Raw genomic sequence first — 20137 nt, forward strand, 5'->3', positions numbered from 1 at the left:
TCCTTAGAGAATGTCAATCATTATTTTTAAAGATAAAAAATACAGGAGGTACTGTCATGCCACTTTTATAGAGCAGAAAAGTCAAGCCAGGAATGGTAGGACCACTCTACTCAAGATAAACAACAAACGCATGGCATAAGGCTCAGTCCTGAAGGTCACATGGCCAGTTTCACATCAAGGCACAGCCATCCCCCAAGCAGGTACAGGAGTCAGAGGAAGGCAACCCATGGTAACAGCAATGTCATCTTACTACCTACCACACAAAAATGGACATTTGGCCACATTCCCAGTTTCAGAAGATGAATTACCTATGTGTCTTCTCCACAGACTGCTTAATGGACCAGAAGCTGACATCATTCCACTTGCAAATCTTAACAAATTCCTGCAAAATAAACAAAACTCAAAAAATGGCTTTATAAAGCTGCAGTCCCTCTGCTTCCTTCTAGATTATGTTTGCAAAGATCAGAGCCCACACCAACCCAAACACAGGACTATGTGTCAAAGAACAAGTAAAACCGGTCTAAAAAAGGAGCCATGTGTTTGTCTCAAAGCAATAAAAGGGTGTACTCCAGCTCAGTTACCAGCAAATCACGCAAGTCTCTTGCACCAAGGTTAGCTCACATCCACTGAAAGGGAACCTCCAGCTCGTCGTGAAGACAAGCCTGGGCAAAACCAGGCAAGCCCAAGCACACTGATGTGGCACTCCTCCACAGGGCCACTGATGGGAACCACCCGGCTGACCCCTCACACCTGACTGGGCCAGCAACGGTGCCAATGTCACACAACTGGAATCTGCTCAGCCATCGCAATGCTCATCTCCATCCCCTCCTATCCTAGCCCTCACCTCACTGTTCAATGTATAAAAAAAGAGAACTGAAGAAAAAAAGAATTGGTTAATTTTGTTCTCCCAAGAGTGATCATGACAGCTGTTGATCTTACTTTGAGTTCTTTTTCTAGAGGGGAACGAAGCTCCACAATTTTGTCCTGGACCCGGTTAAGGAACTGCTTGTAATAATGGTACAAATTCCACAGCACACTGCAAAGTGAATCTGGAAGAAATTAAAAGGAAATGAAACCACCACAGTTGCTGCATGTGCTGCTGGCGCCACCTGTGGGCTTCACATTTCAGGGAAGGTGGTTCCTCAAGCCTGGGATTGCAACAGGCTGCACCCTCAGGTGAGGCACAAAGTCGGCTCTGATGAACACATCCCAGCCATCCCAGGTGAAGGCCCTCCACACCTCCCAACTTTGAACTTCAAGCCATACCCAACTTTTTGCTATGCCCTGTGTCCTGTATGATGTCTTCAGGCAAGTCCTGCTGAAGTCACAATTTCAAACTTATTCTGAACCATATGGCAAAATCGCAGAAAGGGGACTTTTTAAAGACGGTATATTAAGAAGTTCACCTGGATAGCTCATTTATTTAGAAGCTACTCTTGTTTTAGGGTGACATTTTTGCTCAAATTGCTGTGGTCAGGGACAGTAACAGAAGGCACTTTTACAAGCAGTACTCTGAAATATGGCAGTGTTCTCTTTAGATCAAAGAGTCTCCTAATGGCCGGGATCACGCACTGGAGCAGGACACACACCATGTATAGATATATAATGTGCTGCTCAACATGCCAGTTTCCATGAGCTTCATCTGGCTATTTAACTCCAACACAGCTCACTACTCAGCAACTCATTTATACCCACCATTAACTGTACTTTAAAATATTCTCTACACCTAATGCAAATTACACTGAAGACTTAAAAGTGGTTTTTTTTTTTCAAACCTGACAGACAGCAACACACTTGTCTTATGTGAAGAATTCAAAGCCTAGCCCTTGATCGTACAGTATAAAAGGAAAAAATACATAAAAATACTTACCCTTTCCTTCAACTTGTGGCATCAATAAGACATGACAATGGAAAACCAGCAACATTTGAAGTCGCACATGAAATTCTCCCAGTGAAGATCCTTCAATAAATGCTTGCAGTGTGCTGACCAGCAACATCAAGGTCATCTGTTTGTCTTTTTTTTAAATTCAAAGAAAACAAATCTGTGACATCAACCATCACTGCCTAGCCCTAAACAGGCACACCGTTAGTACACAATACGCAGAAGGCTGGCTATTACAAAGTAAAGCTTTGGAGCAAGGATCAGAGCAGAATTCTAATCTAACAAACTTAACAGCTACTCAGGGTATGTATTACATGCACTGACAGTGAATTATAACACTAAATTAATGAGGTGCTTGCTTTAAACATGATAGGAAACACTTTGAATCCAAGCATGGTATTCACTGTCTACCAAGAAGGCAGCTTGTATTTTTTACTTATCTGGTGAACACAGGGAATAGCAACATTATCATATGTCTAGTTCTCCAAAATGTACGACAACTTGCTAACTTTCATTATTATCCTCTTGGGAGAATAAATGGGGGTAGAAGAATTCTGATTTTGCAGCCCTCGGTTAAGCTAGGAACTTCCAAGTGAGAGCGGAATGCACTGCAGGGTTACCTTCCTGCTCTTCGTTTTGTTCCTGCATGTGCTTCTCAAGCATCTGATAGATGGAGAACCAGTGCCTGGTGGACTTCTCTGTGTGGTGCTTCAGAATATTATCCAAGCTCATGGACCAACAGCTGGAACAAGAGAAACAAGGCCAGGGAGATACTTGGGTAAATCCAGATGAGACATTGGAAATTACAGAAACAACAGCCAGGGGCTCCAGAAGAGCTGCTCAGTTAGCTGCCTCAAGAATGCATGGCTGTGGGACAGGAGGAGGCTTATATCCCACCCATAAGGACTCCCGGACTCCCACCAAGGTCTATCAGAACGGGCACCAAGAACGTCATCACAACTGCCAAAGAGAACACGGGGAACTGGAATGCCTCCGGATGCTGAGAATCCAGAGGACATCCATCCCCCCTCTTTGGACAAACTACACGAGATGGAAGAAGCCCGAGTCCTTCCACATAGGAACCAACGTCACCAGAACAACAGCCAGGAACCATGATCGGTCATCAGAACCAGAAGATCAGTAAACTTCCTTTGGGACAATGGGAGAGGAGCCTTCTCCAGTCCTTACCTAGTTCCAGCTCTGGGCCTCCACCCTCTATAATGACCAACTAGGTTCCTCCTGAACCTCCCTCCCCCCCAACACACACATAATAAGATGCTGGACTCTATGCTAGGCATATGCTTGTGGTGAAGGTGTCTCAACTGATCTTGAACTGATGTCTCACAACAGGGTGGAGGAATCCAGCATGGGGGGAGGGTTGGGAGGGAATTCCAATACCTATGGAACTGTATCCCATAAGACAATGTAACCACTAAGTTAAAAAAAAAAAAAGCAGGTTCCATGGTCTGTCATGGAGTACAAATGTCAGAGCCGAGCTTCCTCGGAGGCTCCGACGGAGCAGTGGACAGCACAATCAGGTGCTCATGTAGGATATAGCAGTCTATCGGAACCTGCAGAGGACACCTGACACCACAACAGAGGATAGAACAAATCAATCAACTACCTCAGCCACATGTTGACAGTGAAAAACTGAACAGAGACGCTAAGGTGGACTTTGTCAATCAGTGGATTCTGCAGCAACTTCATCGTGCTTGGATTGGTGAGACTGGCAACAATTCATAACTGTTAAACTAGCAAAGCCACTTGAGCAAGATCTTCGCAGCATGCCCCACATCGGGAACCTGGGATGGGTGGGAGGATGGGTGGGGCTTCTCCCTTTATCTCTCCATTTACCCCAGATACAGAGAAAAAGAGGATATGGAAATAATAGTCTTACTCACTTTCCTATATCCCCTGAATCTTTGTGCCCTAACTAACCATGTAAAGATTGTCAAAAATAAAGAAAAAAAAAAGCATGGCTGAACTGAGATCCTATCAACTGTCCTGCTTTTAATGCTGTGACTCAAGACTAGGAGCTGCATTCTGTGACTGTCACACTGATAAACTCCACAGAAACACACTACCAAGCAACCAAAGTCCCATAACCCAAGTTGAGGAGGAAGAATAGGAAATGGACAGCCTCTTACTTCAGCTCTAGTTTACGCCACCGAATGATCATCTGGCTGACCACATCAAGATGTTTCCGCAAAGACAGTGCTCGACTCGCATTCTCCTCCCAATCCTTAAAAAAAAAAAAAAGACAAAAGTTTCAAAAGCCATTATTCAATCTTGTCATTGCTTCTTTCTTCAAGAATAGCTGTTTGTTTGTTCTTGAATGAAGACTCTGGGCCCTTAAACAGTGTTCACCAGGAGCTGTAATGAGCTGACCCACAGCAAAATCAGTTTCAAATTCTTTCTGACCCTGTGACAGACTCCAACAGAGCCTATTTCAAGGAAAAACCAAAAGTACATGGCTAACATATCAGAGATCTAAATTCCTGTTAGCTAGCTGATAGTCACCAAAGTCACATAGCTGCTTCCTGTCACACAGGGAGGCGTGCAATGCAGCCACTCAGCTGAATGAAGGTTGCCTGAAGTCCTGGCGGTAGCGTGCCCTCAGGTGCCAGTGGACACGATCCCACTCCAGAAAAAGAGGGGAGGCAGTTCACCCCACGATGAGGAAAATGGTTTCACTTGTACCAATCCCATCTCTCGCCAGAAAAACCAAGGTTGTTTATATCTTCCTCCAAGCCAAACTTGAATTTTTGATCTAACAACAAATTTGATTGTCTTACCTGTGCCTTTGCTAGAAGAATCTCTAAGCCATTCAAGAACTTTGAGATGGGACTGGAAAGTGGGAAACTGCGAATCCTGTCCATTACAACCAGCAGCTGGAGCAAGGAGGGAAGATTTGGTTATTTCCAGCAGAAGCACCAGTGGCCCAGATGCACACAGTACTGAGCACCTCTGAAAACCTCCAGGGTTTGGGTTCTGACCAAGACAAATCCTTTCCCTGCAGTATTCCTCTCGATATAAGATCAGATCTGATAATAAAATAACTTATTGCTCTCTGTAAGAGAGTCACAAAACAGAGGCAGACCACAGAGCAATGTCTGATTTTAAATCACCAATTTGAAAAGCAAGTTCTACTTCTACTACATTTAAGAAAACCCAAGAGGCCCTTGAACTATAACAGGATGATAGTATTTTAAAATCCCCAGATTCAAGCCTGTCCCCTTTCCTTCCCCCTCCCCAGCTCAAGCTGGAGCGAGCAGTAGGAGAGGCCGGACCCCTCTAAAAGAGCCAGGGACTCTTCCCTGAGAGGTCAGCTCTGTCCAGCAGGCCCGGGAGTGGCTCACCACATGCACGTGGTTGCCGGTGCGCACAAAGTAGGCATGAGACGAGACGACCCATGTTGCCCTGGCGGGCCTCCAGGATGATAGCATTTTAGTATAAGAGAACTTCGTAAAATCTTTGTTACATGTATAAATGTGCAAGCGAAGGCACCAACAGTCAGTACGAGGCCACATCCTAAATGGCAGAGTTGGCACCTGAGCAGTTCATCCCTACCTCATCAGCCATCCTACCTGCACAAGTGCTGGGTGCTCTGGCCAGTCCTGCAGCAACTGACTGACAGTCTCCGAGAAACCTTCAAGCACAGGCTGGCACCGCCGTGCCTCAGGGACATTGGGGTGCTGGTAGAAGTCATAGGGCCCGTCAGGCTTCACCATCAGATCCAAAGTTGCCTCTCCAAAAAGAGTGTTATGGGAGAGGGTGCAGGCCAAAAGTTGACTGCCCAAGAGCTGGTCATTCAATTCAACTCCTGTGAAGTTAACAAGCTCTTAGTAAAAATCAATAAATTCAGCAAGCTGACCTATCAGCAGGTTACAAAGATTTCAGAAATGACGAACTAATTGGGACTAATGAAGCAGATTGCTTCAATGGCATTCAAAGCAACACAGGCCTACAGAAATGTGACACTCCAGCACAAAAGCTTACCAAAGCTCACATGTTTCCAGGATACACATATCCTGCTTAGGTATACGAAGACAGGGAAGAGTTTGACTTAATGTATTTACACTCCCATTTTTTGCAGCTATGTTGAGTAAGCAGAAAGAAAACTTGAAAGTATCATTCCTACTTGCATGGAATAATTCACAAAACTATTAAGAAAATTACACAGAACCAAACTTGCTGTTCAACCAGAATCTGTGAGATTAATTCTGAAGTTCCTAAGTTACTCCTAGAAACACTCTATTTCATCTGAAAAGCAGTTAATCCATTAGGGGGAACCCAGAAACTATGCTGAGGGGTCCAGTGCCGCAGCACAGCAAGCTAATCCTCTACCTTCTATGCCAGCATCCTGTATGGGTGGAATACCAGAGGTTCTACTTCCGAGCCAGCTCCCTGCTAACGGCCTGGGAAGCCAGCAGAGAGCCCTAGTCCTCCCTGCTCCCACAAGGGAGACCAGGAAAAGCTCCTGACTGTGGACAGGCCCAGCTCCAGCTGCCACTACTATTTGGGGAGGGATGCAGTGGATGGAAGTTCTCTCTGTAACTCTGCCTTTCATATAAAAAAACAAATCTTTAAAAAATAAAAAGGAAGGAAAGAAGGAAGAAAGGGAGGGAGGGAGGAAAAGGAAAAAACAAATAATGCTGAGGAAAAAGATCATTTAAACTAAGTCTAACTAAGTTCCCAAAGAACTCCAATGATGAAAATACTTCTTACTACAGAATTTTAAAAAAATTTTTTAGAAGATATATTTATTAATTTGAAAGGAAGAGTTACGGTGACAGGGAAAAAATGAGAAGTACCAACTGATTCTTTGTATTTTGATTTCTTTCCCCAGGGTATAATACAAGTAAACCAGCGTACCCATCAGAGGATAGAAGTGTGTCAGTAGAGACGCCCCAGTCTGATAGCAGGACAGAAACAGGCTGAGGTAATGCTCTGTCTTGTGTGGAGGAACCGTCTGCTGGTACCACAGGGAGCGAGCGAAGCTAAGGCACAGCTGCTGGTGGATGAGCAGCACTGCTTGCATGGAACTCTGGGAGAGAAGGGCTGGCTCTGTGGCTGCTGTTTCTTCTATTCCATCTGAAGTTCTTTTCTTCTCCTCTAGTGATGGGTCTACCAGAATATCTGCAAAGTCCTATAAATGGCATTGTAGAACAAATGAATTTGTATAAATCAGAACCTGGATATGGGGAGCATGAATGACCAAGAAAATGAAGTGGGACTTATATACCACAGGGCACATTTAAAAAGCTAGTAGGCCAACAGGTACTTGGCTTCATAGTTAAAATGCCCACATCCCCCATCAGAGTGCCCAGGCTCTACTCTTGGCTCTGGCCCGATTCAGTTCGTGTCACGGTAGACTGTGGGAGATGACAGATGACTCCAGTATTTGGGTCCCAGCTACCCAAAGAGGCGGCCCATCCTATGAGCTTTCAGCCCAGCCCAGTACTGGTGGTTGTAGGTACTTGATCTCCATCAGCAGCCAGGAGCCCCAAACTTGTCAGTCCTCACTGGTGGAGGGTATGTGTGGGGGCGGGGGAGGTTTGTAGGAGGCACTACAACACCCCGTGTGTGGCATCAAAATAATTCTTTTCAAAGAAATCTAGACACCTTTTCATGCAGAGGGAACCGCCTTCTAAATTCCTGTTCCTCCTCCTCCTCCTCACTCAACATGGTCTTCGAGTTTCTGCTCCTGTATCTGTACAGGCTGTTCTCTTGCTCAGCCTTTTCTTGGGCCATGCGTTCCTGCTCATCCCATTCATTGATGATTTCCTAAAAAAAAAATCCATTAATACAAAAGGAAGTTGGCCTGTGTTGATCTACTCAAAACAAAAAGGAATGATTTGCTGGCTCTTGATTGGCTTAAAAACAAAGCATCGGCATCCAAGAAACTAAATGACACATTAACAGACAGCAAATGGGTTTTATGCATCTTCAACAACCATGGTTTCTTAAACTCAGTCCATTGGGCTATCACAATTTCAAAAGTGCAAAGACATGCTAAAGCAAAGCTAATGGAAATGGCCATCAGTAATGCCCTGTACCAAGGACAGGCTCTGGCTCAGCCGAGTGCAGCCACGGTTCAGCATCCCTGCAGCTGGTGCTTCCCAGAGCTGGGCTGGAGATTCAGAAAAGGATCACTCAGAGCAGGTGTTGGAGGCCAAAGCGCACCAACCAAGCAAAATCGGATTCTACTTCACCACACTGTGAAGCAGCATCCTCAAGCCAGGAAGGCAAACATGTTAAAAGACTAGGACATGTGTTTTATCTCAGAACCCTCAATTCTGCTCTCCAAAATGTCTACTCTCATTGCTGCTGTATTTACTGAGATGGCTGTTTTTTTAAGAGTACCAAAAAATTGCTTTTAAAAAAATGAAAACAGGGCCTGGCAGTGTGGCCTAGCGGCTAAAGTCCTCACCTTGAAAGCGCCAGGATCTCATATGGGCACTGGTTCTAATCCTGGCAGCTCCACTTTCCATTCAGCTCCCTGCTTGTGGCCTGGGAAAGCAGTTAAGGATGGCCCAAAGCTTTGGGACCCTGCACCCGTGTGGGAGACCTGGAAGAGGTTCCTGGATCCAGGCTTCGGATCGGCATATCATCGGCCATAGCGCTCACTTGGGGAGTGAACCATTGGACGGAAGATCTTTCTCACTGTCTCTCCTCCTCTCTGTATATCTGGCTTTCCAATAAAAATGAATACATCTTAAAAAAAAATGAAAACAAAAAGAGTGCAAAAAAATTATATACATACACTGTTCAGTAATAGAAAGCAGTTAAATGCCTTAGGGAATACATATGCAATATAAAAATCATGCAGTAACTACCATGCAGGTGAAGAACACACAAAACAGGGGGAAACAACAGTGTTTTAAAAGCCAGCTATATAGTACAATATTTTTCTTGATGGGTTCTTGCACATTTTGCAATACTCTAGCAAAATAAGGCATATCTTAAGGGCCAGGGTGGGGATACAGTTGATCTCAATCAGACCCTTTTCATTTGCTCATTAGTGGTAAAGATTCATTACTTTTTAAAATAGTACTGTGACCATGAAACAAACAAAAATGTAATTACTGCGAAAAATCACTGTGAAAAAAATTTAGAGTCACAGGCTTACACACATACACATACACACAAGTTGAGTGCCCCGAATCTGAAAAACCAAATTCTCAGCATTATGCTGGAGGTTCAAAACTATTTGGATTTTGAAGCATTTCCAGCCTCAAATTCTCAGGTTAGGGTTGCTCAAGCAGTAAAGCACATGCAAATCTGTACTCCATCAATCTGGAAAGCTCCAAAATTTAGAATACTCTGGTTTTGATTTTCAAGTAAGGATACTCACCCTATGTATGACGGTACCTCAAAATGTTCATGAAATTAAGAGGTTTATTTGTGACATAAAACATTTAAATCATCTTTGTTCATCATAAGTACCTCTAATGAACTTTTTGAAAACTCCTTGTATACAACATATAAACAAGCCAAGAATGGGTTGTCAATTTTAGCAGGTTAAGTGATAAAGACTAGGAAACAAAATGCTTCCCTTTTATTTGTCCTCTTACTGCTCTATAACAAGAACATAAATTATTCTGGCTAAGAAAACAAAGCCCAAGTCATCCGATGAAATTACATGGCAAGCTCACCAAAGAAAGTTAAAAAAAGAAAAAAAAAAAAGGAAAAAAAAGAGCAAATTAGGAGAAAAAGCTTGCAATGTATAGCACACAAAGGATTAACAACTTTTAAAAAATCTCTAAAAAGTTGATGGATAAAGGCTCCAAAATAAAGAGAGGTTCCAGGAAGGAAATAAGTAATGAGAAAAAGAGCCAGCACACCTGCTAGTTTCACCTGTAATCAGCAAACCAGATCAGACCAGTGAAGACTGGTGTGACATCCAGAGTACCTGGCCAACCACAGACAGCAGAGTGCCCGCGGGGTTCAGGTGGAATGCTCGTCCTTCCTGACCGATTAGGAACAACTGAGGCCTTGTTTGAAATGTTATTAATGAATGCTGATGCTTCTACTGGCTAGACTAATGCACCCATGGGCCACAGAGAAAGCTGGGAGGCAGCCAGTCTGATTGGGGTTGTCAGGGATCTTGCCTATCAGACAACTGCACTTTCTAATCAGTGCTGAAACCCTGGGCTGTGGAAAGGTCTGGATAGGTTGTTGTGACCACAGAGCAAAGCTAGGCTTGATGGCAAGCCAGATGAGGGTATCTGTGGTATCTTCCTGGGCTAGGATGTGACTCCAGAGGCACTCAAGAACATTGGGACTAGGGCCAGGCAGACCAGGCCAGGCTCTGGCACATGCCAGCTCACAAAAGAGCTGTGATCAGGGACAGGCCTGGCCAAGTATCTTGGGGGTCTCCTCAGCTGGGTTGCAATGCTCAGTGGCTAGCCCAATAGCCGGGTCTGAGGGCAAATCAGAATGGGTTAGGCAGCACCATCCATCCAACAGAACGTAAGAAAGCAGGCTGGGGTTCTTAGGGATCTCTTCAGTCAGGCTGCAGTAGCTGCCAATACATGAGCCAGGGCTGGCAGCAGGCCAGACCAGGCCATAGCATCTACAAGTGTGCTAGAGCCAGGTGTAGGGACAGCCCAGGAGTTCTTTGAAGCCATTCTAATATGACTATCTACCTAGTCCCCAACCTCAGAAAACATCACATGGCCTCAGAGTACAAGTTGTGGAACTGGGCAATCCCCACTGCTGACTGCGTAAGGAAAGACAACATACCGGCAAGCACATGAAAGACAGTCAGCCTCTCTGATACAACAAAGAACCTTGAGTACACCATCAAAAGATAGAAGGAAAAGCAGCATGAGCTGAACACTACAGGCCAAGTTCTCCAGTAAGCTCTTAAAGTTAGGGACATGCTGAAATAGACACGAACATCTAACAGGCTAACAGGTACTGGAAGTGGTATTCACCTCTGGCCCAACAAGGCAAACACAATCTTAGAACAATCGAAACTACTCAATCTAACACCCTCAGGGCATTCTGCTCCCCACTGGAGTCTCCAGGACAAAGAAGGACCATTTTTGTCCCTTGGCACTGATATGATCTGGCAGCAAGGAGTGGTGCGACATCTCCCTGACCTCCATGCCCCACAGTGACATCAGAGGGCAAGGGCTTTTCCTTCATTCTCTTTCTTCCCCACCTCTTTCTATCCTACTTCAGCTTCTGCAGGCTTCTGCATAGCTTCACCTATGCAAAAACATTTCTTAAAATGCAATAAATACTTGTTGGAAAAGAAAGAGATGGCAAAAATGAAGGAAAAGATAAGAGCTTCTCACATGACTGCTTCTACATCTGTTGGACAACACTAGTATCTTTAGGCCACCCGGCTGTACATGCAGAGCTCTTCAGCAAACAAAGCAAAGGCATGCCCCGGAACCAGTCTCACCTGACACACATGTCGGAAGAGGGACAGGGCCCGCTGGTCCAGCTCTCCCTTGCACAGTGCATGGCAGCGCAAGTAAAGGAGGGCATTCATCAGCAACTGCTCACGGGTGGGGCACGGTCTCTGGCCCTTGCCTTCTAGCTCCTTTCCTCCTGAGCGCCTGAGGACCAGCTTCCCAAGGCCTCGCAGAACTTCCTTTGACTTCACAGAGCACAAAGCATCCGCATGTGCATAGTAGGTCGGGAAGTGGGGTCCTATCGATGGGAAAGCCAACAAGGCTGTGGCCAGGCCCCCCAGCCAATCTGGACGGACTACATTGCTATGTAGTGAGGTGTGGACCTCAGATGCTACTAGCCTCATGCCATGTTGTAGCTGCAAGATGGACGCCTGCAGTGGGATCACTGCATCTGGATACAGGGTGTACTCCTCTGCCAGCCGCTTCCTGAACTGATGGTGTGACTGTTGCCAAGAGGCCTCCTCCTTCAGAAGGTTCTGGGTCACCTGGGCAGACCGTGGTCCATCAGCAAGAAGGGTCTGCAGGAGCCTGCTGAGCAGATCCTGAACAGCTGGTGCTTTGGCAATGCTGGTGGCATAGTGGTGGATCTCCTGTACCAGGGATTCATAGGCAGGCAGCTGGGGTCTAAAGGCCTGCTTCTTTGACAGCTTGCACATTAAATTCTCCAACTCTTCAATCCTTTGACGAAGCAACCTGAAAACAAATCAATACAAGATGCAAATCCTGCCAGTTAGAAAAGCAGCAAGCCTATACTGGGCTCACTGCCAGGAAACCAGAAAAAAGACATACTGGCTGCCAGGCAGTAACAAGAGGATGGTGTTGACAACTACCATGAGAAGGAGTAACAATATACAGCACTTTCCCACATGCTAAATGCTAGCACCCAGATACTCATCTCATCAACGCCTCACCATACCTCAACAAAGCAGATACTACATTCATGTTTTACTGGTACAGGCCTGGAGCTCAAGAATTAAGTCAGCAAAAACTAAAGGACATGAAAAAGACTCAGCACCATAACTATGCCGTATTTCTGAAGCAACAAACCTGTAACTCGGATACCAGAAAAGTCTGTGTATGTCACCACACCTGACTTCTTCCGAGATGGACTCAAGTCAAACCTGTGTTAGCCTACACCTTGAACACCCTTCCCTTTCTTTCCAACAAGTCTTTTTCCCTATGACCATGGTCTTGCAAACTAACTGCTAACACAGCTAGTTCACAGGTTTCAATTAATCCTGTAACTATTTTACAAAAGTTAACCTCAAAATGTCTCTTGCAAAAGAAGTAACTCCTAATACAAATAATCCTTCTACCACATTACCTGATGTGAGGATGAGAGTAAGTGATAATGATGTCGTCTCCCAGGTCTCTTCCAGTCTGTAGCTGGGATGAAAGGTTCCGGGTTTTCCACTCACACTGCAGCCTAAGTAACTAGAAAAAGGGAAAAGTTGGTCTACCAGATCCTGGCTATGACCATGCATTCCAGGACAGTGCCCAGAGGTGAGCTCAGCAACAAGATGCAAATAAGATGGGTTCCTGAATGACCCATGAGCAGCTGGCTCTCTCATTAACCAGGACACTCACCTAGGAGCTACGACCTGAAAGAAGCTATCTCCTCTACAGCACAGAACTTGGCTACTGTAACTCAGTCTTCACTCCAACCAGTCATCCTTTTTCATGATACATGCTAGTATATTGCTCTCATAAGGTATTTTGTTCTTACAGAAAAATTACATTGCAGGGGATACCATATTAACTCAACCTATTTTGATGTCTGAATATGAGATAACAAACATACAAAGTTCAATATTCCTAAGGGTACAGATGTAATATACTCTTAAATCATCTAATCCAAACACACACAATTCAGCTAAGGTAGGAAGTATGGATAGTGAGGGAGGCCTCCATTCCTCAGACAATGCCTTGCGTATTCCACGTACTTGCCCTCTATCCACTGCATCTACTTCTAGGTACATAAATGACCCAGGAAGGAAATGTGGCCCTCCCTTACCTCTTCCTTTGTGTACTTGAGCTTGTATTCCCTCTTCACTGCAGGGTCAAAGCGGGCCTGGGGAAGCCAGGTCTGAATCTGAAGCAAGCCAAGGCTCACCCAGAGGCAACCACGCTGCACAGGCTCAGGAAGGTTCCTTTTACTTTCTGCATCTCCAAAAAGGTGGCGCAGGGAGTTGAGTAAGAGACACAGTAGCTCTTTGGGCAGTGTGTCCTCACTGGCCATATCACCAAGGACCTGGGCCACAGGCTGGAACGCCTGGCTGTTCCCAAGTAGCAGCTGCTCACAGTTGTGTATATGCTCCTGTCGCCGTGGCTCTGGCAGCAGCTCCGCCAGGCCCACAAGGTGCCGACACAGCAACAGGCCCTGGAGCTGGGAATCCGTGCGTCTGTTGGGACACAATCAGGAAGTGCTTAAGAATTCATGCTCTATTAACGGTCCTATTTATACATGGTCATTCAGCAGGAAATGATAAACATAGGCAGCACTGTCAACATTTAGAGGGACTTTCTGTTTTCCCAAAATGCTGAACATGTTTCAAAGGACCACTCTCTTGGACACAGTGCTTTTAACAGTAACAAGTACTGGTTAGCTCATGGCATTCTCTGCCACAAACTGACAAAGTGCCAATTGGGCAAACAACTTTGCCTTTACCCACCAGAACCCACCACAGCAACAGCAGGTTCTGTTCCCAGGAGAGCGATACCTGAAGTCTGCCAGAGAATTGACAGTCATGTTGGTCCAAAGCATCGATCTGATGTCCTGGATTTGCTGGGTTCTCTCTGCCCACTCTCCTAGGGTCACATGTGAGGAGGACAGGATGGGGAGGCCGCTCACATCCCAGGGTTTGGCTCTGCAGCTGCTGCTCAAGATGTCAAGGCAACACTTAGAGAACATGGCCCTCCCGAGACTGCCAGGGCCCTGGACAAAAGAGAAGTGCCAACAAAGTTTCAGAAATTAACTAGAAAATAAAACCCCACTGGTTACCTGGAAGAGGAAAACATCAGCCAGAGGCTGGGCCAGAAGAGCATAACAGGAACAGATATCAATAGGTCTTAAAGGAATACAGACTCCATCTTTGCAGAAAATGGGGAGGAATGGTTAATCTGAGATACATGAGAAAACTCCTGAAACCTGGGAATCAAGGAGACCATTCTTACAGCAGAGAAAGGCACACATGAGTTTGTACTCCTTAGAATATTAATCCAGAACACAGCCATTTAAAGGTGTTCCAGAAAGGATTGACTGGTCAAATTAATGAAAGGAAATATTGTATGTGGGGCTCAATGATTATCTCTAAAGGGTTTCAGATATCCGTTTTGGTGTAGGAACAGACTAGAATGCAAAGATAAATCCATAAACATCTGTAGGAGTATGACAGGTTAAAGGACAGCCTGGAAAACGGAAACACACAGTTAACTACGCATGATAATACTATAACCTACTGCTTGTATAAAAGATAGGGCTCTGCCACACAAAACAGGAAGTGCAGCTAAAACTGACAAATGTAAAACAAAAACATAGAATATATAGGAAAACGGCTTTCATTGTCATGAGAGGCGAAGGAACACATCTGCAGAAGCACTACATCACAACCCGACAACAGACTGGCATGTTTAAAAAAGAAAATACTGTGAAACTTGACAATATATTAAAAAGCAGTCAAACTTAAGAAATAACAAAAAACTTGAAATTCATTCCCAAATATATACTGAGCAAAGGCATAATATTTACAACCTAAAGAAAAATTTTAAATAATAAAATGATGCTGAATAACCAAAATTTATTTTAATAGATATGAATGTGACTGGAAAAGCCAAAGGAGAAATAAAAAGAGCAATAAACCTTTGGAAAACTGTTCAAACTGTGTGACAGCCAAACAGATACAAATTAAAATAAGGCTAGCACAGTCCAACACCACCAGGATGAGTTTGCACCAGCTGGTGTGGCAATCATCTGGAGGGACAGCACCTCACACAGGGTCAACCACACTGTGATCTGGCCCCAAGCCTTCCGGGAGCTGGTGGTTGGGGGACATGGGGGGTAGGGTGGGGGGAGAGTGGTGGTGGTGTTTTATGGAGGGCAGAAGTTTATTCAGCACTCACAGAAGTTAAAAAACAACCCTTCCCGGGTAGTCCAGTAACAACTAAGCAAAACTTCTAAACTAAACATGCAAACACTTTGACCTAGAGTTAAAGTCTAGCTCTAGTACATTATCCTCTGAAAAATATTCATGCAAATGCACAAAAAATTTGCAAAAGGATGGTTAATGCAATCACATTAGTTAAGAATGTCTATTAGGTCTATGCTATACAATTCTATACATGTCTACAGTGTGTTTTGTATTAAAAAAATGTTTTAACTGGAAAAAAACATTCTCAAAAGGAAATCTGTGTGACTGTAACTAAGATTTACACAAATCACTAGAAAACCGAACATCCTTTCTGATGTTCTGAATATCGTGTACACAATCATGTGTCTAATTCCTGTTCCTCCCTAGAAATAAATGCTTACTGCTAGGTCCGTGGACAATGTTTTTCTACTACATCAAACAGTTTTCTCAGTTTATGGTAACACACCTTCAATGTGGAGTCCAAAAGGGACTTGGGCATCTCCTGTTGTTGCATACCAGGCAGAGGGTTCCACGCAAGCCAGTACTCTGGATTTGTGGTCACAGTGCTGCTCCAGAAAGATGCAAATGTAGAAGCGAGTAGTTCAGACCACAAAGAGAAAACGTCTTCAGCAGACACCTACAAATAGGACAGTATTTGAAAGAGATCCATAAATCAACTTCTGCTTCCAAGACTTATTAAGACTCACATAGGTCTACAGGCATTAGTCCTAATTTTCCTGATTTTCTATCACCAGATCAACTTGATCAAGTCATATTAACCTGATCATAATTTTGTAATAAGATTTGTTTAGTTGATACATACAGTGACATAAAAAGAGAGTAAGGGAGAGGAAAAGATCTTTCATCTGCTGGTTCACTCTCCAATCTAAGAACTCCAGCCACACCTCCCATGTAAGTCCAATCATCTTCTACTGCCTTTTCCAGCACATTAGCAGAATGCTGCATTAGAAACAAAGCAGCCAGAACTTTCCAATCACCCCATCAATATTTAATGCCAATATTACAACCTGTGACTTAACTCTTTTTACACGATGTTCATCTCCCCGATTGTAATTTTTAAAACTAAAACTAAGGGTCAGGAGTGTGATATGATGGTTAAAGTCTCCACTTATGACACCAGCATCCTATGTGGGAATCAGTTTAAGACCAGACAACTCCACCTTCTGATCCAACTTCCTGCTAACAACCTAGAAAAGGATGATAAACCAACTGCTTTTCAACCATTTGAAAAGTAAACCAGTAGATTAAAGAGCTTTCCTGTTTCTTCCTCTCTCTAAATTTGACTTTCAAATAAATAAATACTATAAGACAAAACAAAAAACACACTGAGATCTGCTTTTAGGCTACATGAGAAAATCTAAGCAACTCACACGACTGTGACACAAATGTTTCTTAAAAAATTTTAAGGCTATACTAACAAAGTAACATTAACTTTTTCATCAATAAATCAACATTCAAAGGCTATCCTAGGGAAGACATAAAAATCACCTCATCTTTTTGAGCAAACAGGACATTTTTAGAAAGAATTTTATCCTCATTTCAGTAGAAAGCAAATGAACAATTCCATAACAATTGTGAAACATCCCTGCAGTTCCTACAAAAGAAACTGTAAATCCAGAAAATGTTCTGCTGCAAAAGGTCTAGCTCACTCACAGCCGTAAAGGAGGCTTGCATTGCCCCCACCTCATGATTTTTACCTTCTGATAATGTAGTAAGGACCACAAGTCTTGAAGTTCCTGAGGAGTGATTGGTGTATACTTAAGACAAAACATGATGTGATGAGTTATCTCATCCATCTGGGGTTGCCAAGTTTTGCTGGACCTGTTAGAAAAATAAATACCAAGAGGAGAGGAAGTGGATTATCAATGAACATCTAGAAAACTACATAAGGGAAGACAGAACACATAGATGCAGTACATTCATATTAAAGCAAGCAACCATTTTGGAAAAAAAAAGACTTAGTGACTTGCAAAGGTAGAAGAGACACAGGCCAAGAATTCAGAGAAAGTCAGCTTTTCAAAGTAGCAACTGCCTTTCCTCTGCTTCAGCCACCATTCCGTCTACAGACAAGTCTGCGCTCTACCATCCAGATGCACACAATGATTAAGAAAATAAGTTCACACAAAAGAAAGTAACTGAAATAATGGCTGACCCTCTCAGAAAAGCCCGTGTCATGATATCTGCTACCATTTTGTACTGCCAAAGCATAGCCAGGTACTCCATGGCAGGCCACAACTGAACACTCCGAGTGAGTCGAGGTAAGCAGGCAATGCCTGGCTGGGCTGGGGAGGACGTTTCACATTGCTTTTTCTCCATAAATTCAAGTGGAAGCCCTTTGGCTTTTAATTCTAAACACTGGGCATTCACAAGACTCTTCAATTGATCTGGACAAAAGAAAGAAAGAAGAGTTACGTTAAAGCACAACAGGCAAGAGTTCAGGGTCTCTACTTCCAATAACCAGTTACAAGAATGCACATAATCTGAGTTAAAACCATTAGATTTCTTAACCTGAGCTTTGAGTTTTCCATCTGTTAAACAATGTTATTAATACCTACATGGATTTAGTGCTGGAATTAAATGTTTGACTATAAAGCTTAGCTCAATACAATGACACATATTTAATGAGATTTATACTCCAGAATGAGTTAGAATGTGTTGGCAGCAAGAGCAAATAAATTCTCAAGAGTATCAAGTGGGCCCGGCACTGTAGCCTAGCGGCTAAAGTCCTCACCTTGAATGCGCCAGGATCCCATATGGGCGCTGGTTCTAATCCCAGCAGCCCCACTTCCCATCCAGCTCCCTACTTGTGGCCTGGGAAAGCAGTCGAGGACAGTCCAAAGCCTTGGGACCCTGCACCCATGTGGAAGACCCGGAAGGAAGTTCCAGGCTCCTGGCTTCAGATTGGTGCAGCACCAGCTGTTGTGGTCACTTGGGGAGTGAATCATTGGACAGAAGATCTTCCTCTCTGTCTCTCCTCCTCTCTATATATCTGACTATATAATGAAAAATAAATAAATCTTTAAAAAAAAAAAGAAAGAAAGAAAGAGTATCAAGTGCTAGAGTACATTACCTAGCTTGACATCTTCTAGAGTATTAGCTCTGAAGATCAGTCCCCAGGCCTGCAAGAGGCTTGCTTTTACTGTCCATTCAGAAGCAACCACTTGGAGACGATTAATATCTTCCTGCCATCCGCTCTCCCCAAATGCAGGTGTCCACACCCTGATCGCAAGGGCTTTGTGAAGGACTTTCAATTGCATAAAACAATCCACCAGCAGCTTGTCCTGAAACAATAAAACCCAGGACAGCTTACTACAGAGCAGGGATTTCAGGGGTTTTTCATAGCAGTTTATTTTGACTAAGAAAACATTTAAAATATTTCCTGAAGCTTCTAGAAAAATAGTTTTGCCTATTCTTCATGCTAGAGAGCTTTTTACAACAATAGTTAAAACTCTGCAAACCACTTAATGCTCTCAGGATGTTTGGGAGGTAAACTTTTCAGAGAAAGGTAAGTAAAGTTGAATGTTAGCTCCTAGGGTCCAGGGGAACCTCAGAGGTCAACTTTCGTTTCACTTACTACATGTTTTCACGTGTACCTTAAATGGAACTGGTCGTCCCAGGAACTTCTGCAACTTCTTTACACCAGGGAAGCCACCAGTTGGGCTCCCCAAACAACTCTGAATATGTTCTGAGACTGTCTGAAGCTCTTTGTAATACCTTTAATGGAGAAAAGAGACAGGAGGGAAATAAGGGGCAAATAGCAAGAAAAGTCAATTACTTCTCTCATCTCACTTATGTCATCAATAAACAGAATAAAGCAAAGTATGCAAAATGAATCAGTTTCAATTTCAAACCAGTTTGCGTTCAAAATGAACTGACCAACACATTTCAATGTTATCACTCCAAATATGAGGCTTACTTCTCTTCATGATGCAGTAGAAGTTGGGGGATCTGACGGACCAAATGCTTTGAAACCCAGTGCCAATGGAGAGCAAGCAGGGCCAGACCAGAAGCATCCACTTTGACTGTGTCAGCCACCATCCAAAACCGGTCCCGCCACTGCACAGAGCCTAAGATCTAAAAACACAGTAAATCAAAACTGCTCATTAACATCTCGCACGACCTGGACTTCAACAATTAACCAACACTCAATATGTGCAAAAAGTCTTATGCTGCAGAAGAGTATCTGAAGTAATGTTCAGGTACATGGAGAAAGTGAAGGTGATTTTCCCTTAGAACCTGAAGTACAAAAGTTTATTTACAGAAAATGAAATTGTTGGATCATACCTAAGTATAAAAAGGAACTGCATTATTCTGTATTCCAAACAGCAGATGTAAAAAACTATCCTGGGCCCAGCGCGGTGGCGCAAGTGGTTAAAAAAGGTCCTCGCCTTGCACGCCCGGGATCCCATATGGGCGCCGGTTCTAATCCCGGCAGCCCCGCTTCCCTTCCAGCTCCCTGCCTGTGGCCTAGCAAAGCAGTCGAGGACGGCCCAAAGCTTTGGGAACCTGCACCCGTGTGGGAGACCCAGAAGAGGCTCCTGGCTTCGGATCGGCATAGTATCGGCCCATTGCGCTCACTTGGGGAGTGAATCATCGGACAGAAGATCTTCCTCTCTGTCTCTCCTCTCTGTATATCCGCCTTTCCAATAAAAAAATAATAAAAAAATAAATCTTTT

At 43.9% G+C, this 20137-nt stretch overlaps 1 protein-coding gene across 3 annotated transcripts in view; it reads right to left on the reverse strand.

Moving 5' to 3' along the window:
• MDN1 (midasin AAA ATPase 1) overlaps positions 1 to 20137 on the reverse strand; it is a 132679-nt gene that overhangs the window by 33133 nt on the left and 79409 nt on the right. For all 3 annotated transcript variants that reach the window (XM_040983773.1, XM_040983772.1, XM_040983771.1), the window contains exons 54-72: positions 19378 to 19535; positions 19055 to 19175; positions 18532 to 18742; positions 17614 to 17845; positions 17159 to 17282; positions 15907 to 16077; positions 14034 to 14248; positions 13328 to 13715; positions 12638 to 12747; positions 11301 to 12006; positions 7508 to 7669; positions 6758 to 7031; positions 5470 to 5705; positions 4678 to 4773; positions 4030 to 4124; positions 2503 to 2624; positions 1871 to 2014; positions 940 to 1049; positions 309 to 382 (exon numbers count right to left, since the gene is read on the reverse strand). In XM_040983773.1, coding sequence (XP_040839707.1) covers positions 309 to 382; positions 940 to 1049; positions 1871 to 2014; positions 2503 to 2624; positions 4030 to 4124; positions 4678 to 4773; positions 5470 to 5705; positions 6758 to 7031; positions 7508 to 7669; positions 11301 to 12006; positions 12638 to 12747; positions 13328 to 13715; positions 14034 to 14248; positions 15907 to 16077; positions 17159 to 17282; positions 17614 to 17845; positions 18532 to 18742; positions 19055 to 19175; positions 19378 to 19535 — 3749 coding nt within the window. The remainder of the gene's footprint in view (positions 1 to 308; positions 383 to 939; positions 1050 to 1870; positions 2015 to 2502; positions 2625 to 4029; positions 4125 to 4677; positions 4774 to 5469; positions 5706 to 6757; positions 7032 to 7507; positions 7670 to 11300; positions 12007 to 12637; positions 12748 to 13327; positions 13716 to 14033; positions 14249 to 15906; positions 16078 to 17158; positions 17283 to 17613; positions 17846 to 18531; positions 18743 to 19054; positions 19176 to 19377; positions 19536 to 20137) is intronic.

This window comes from Ochotona curzoniae, unplaced genomic scaffold (assembly GCF_017591425.1).
Source record: "Ochotona curzoniae isolate NIBS_2020 unplaced genomic scaffold, NIBS_Ocur_1.0 contig_3819, whole genome shotgun sequence".
Taxonomy (NCBI): Eukaryota; Metazoa; Chordata; class Mammalia; order Lagomorpha; family Ochotonidae; genus Ochotona; species Ochotona curzoniae.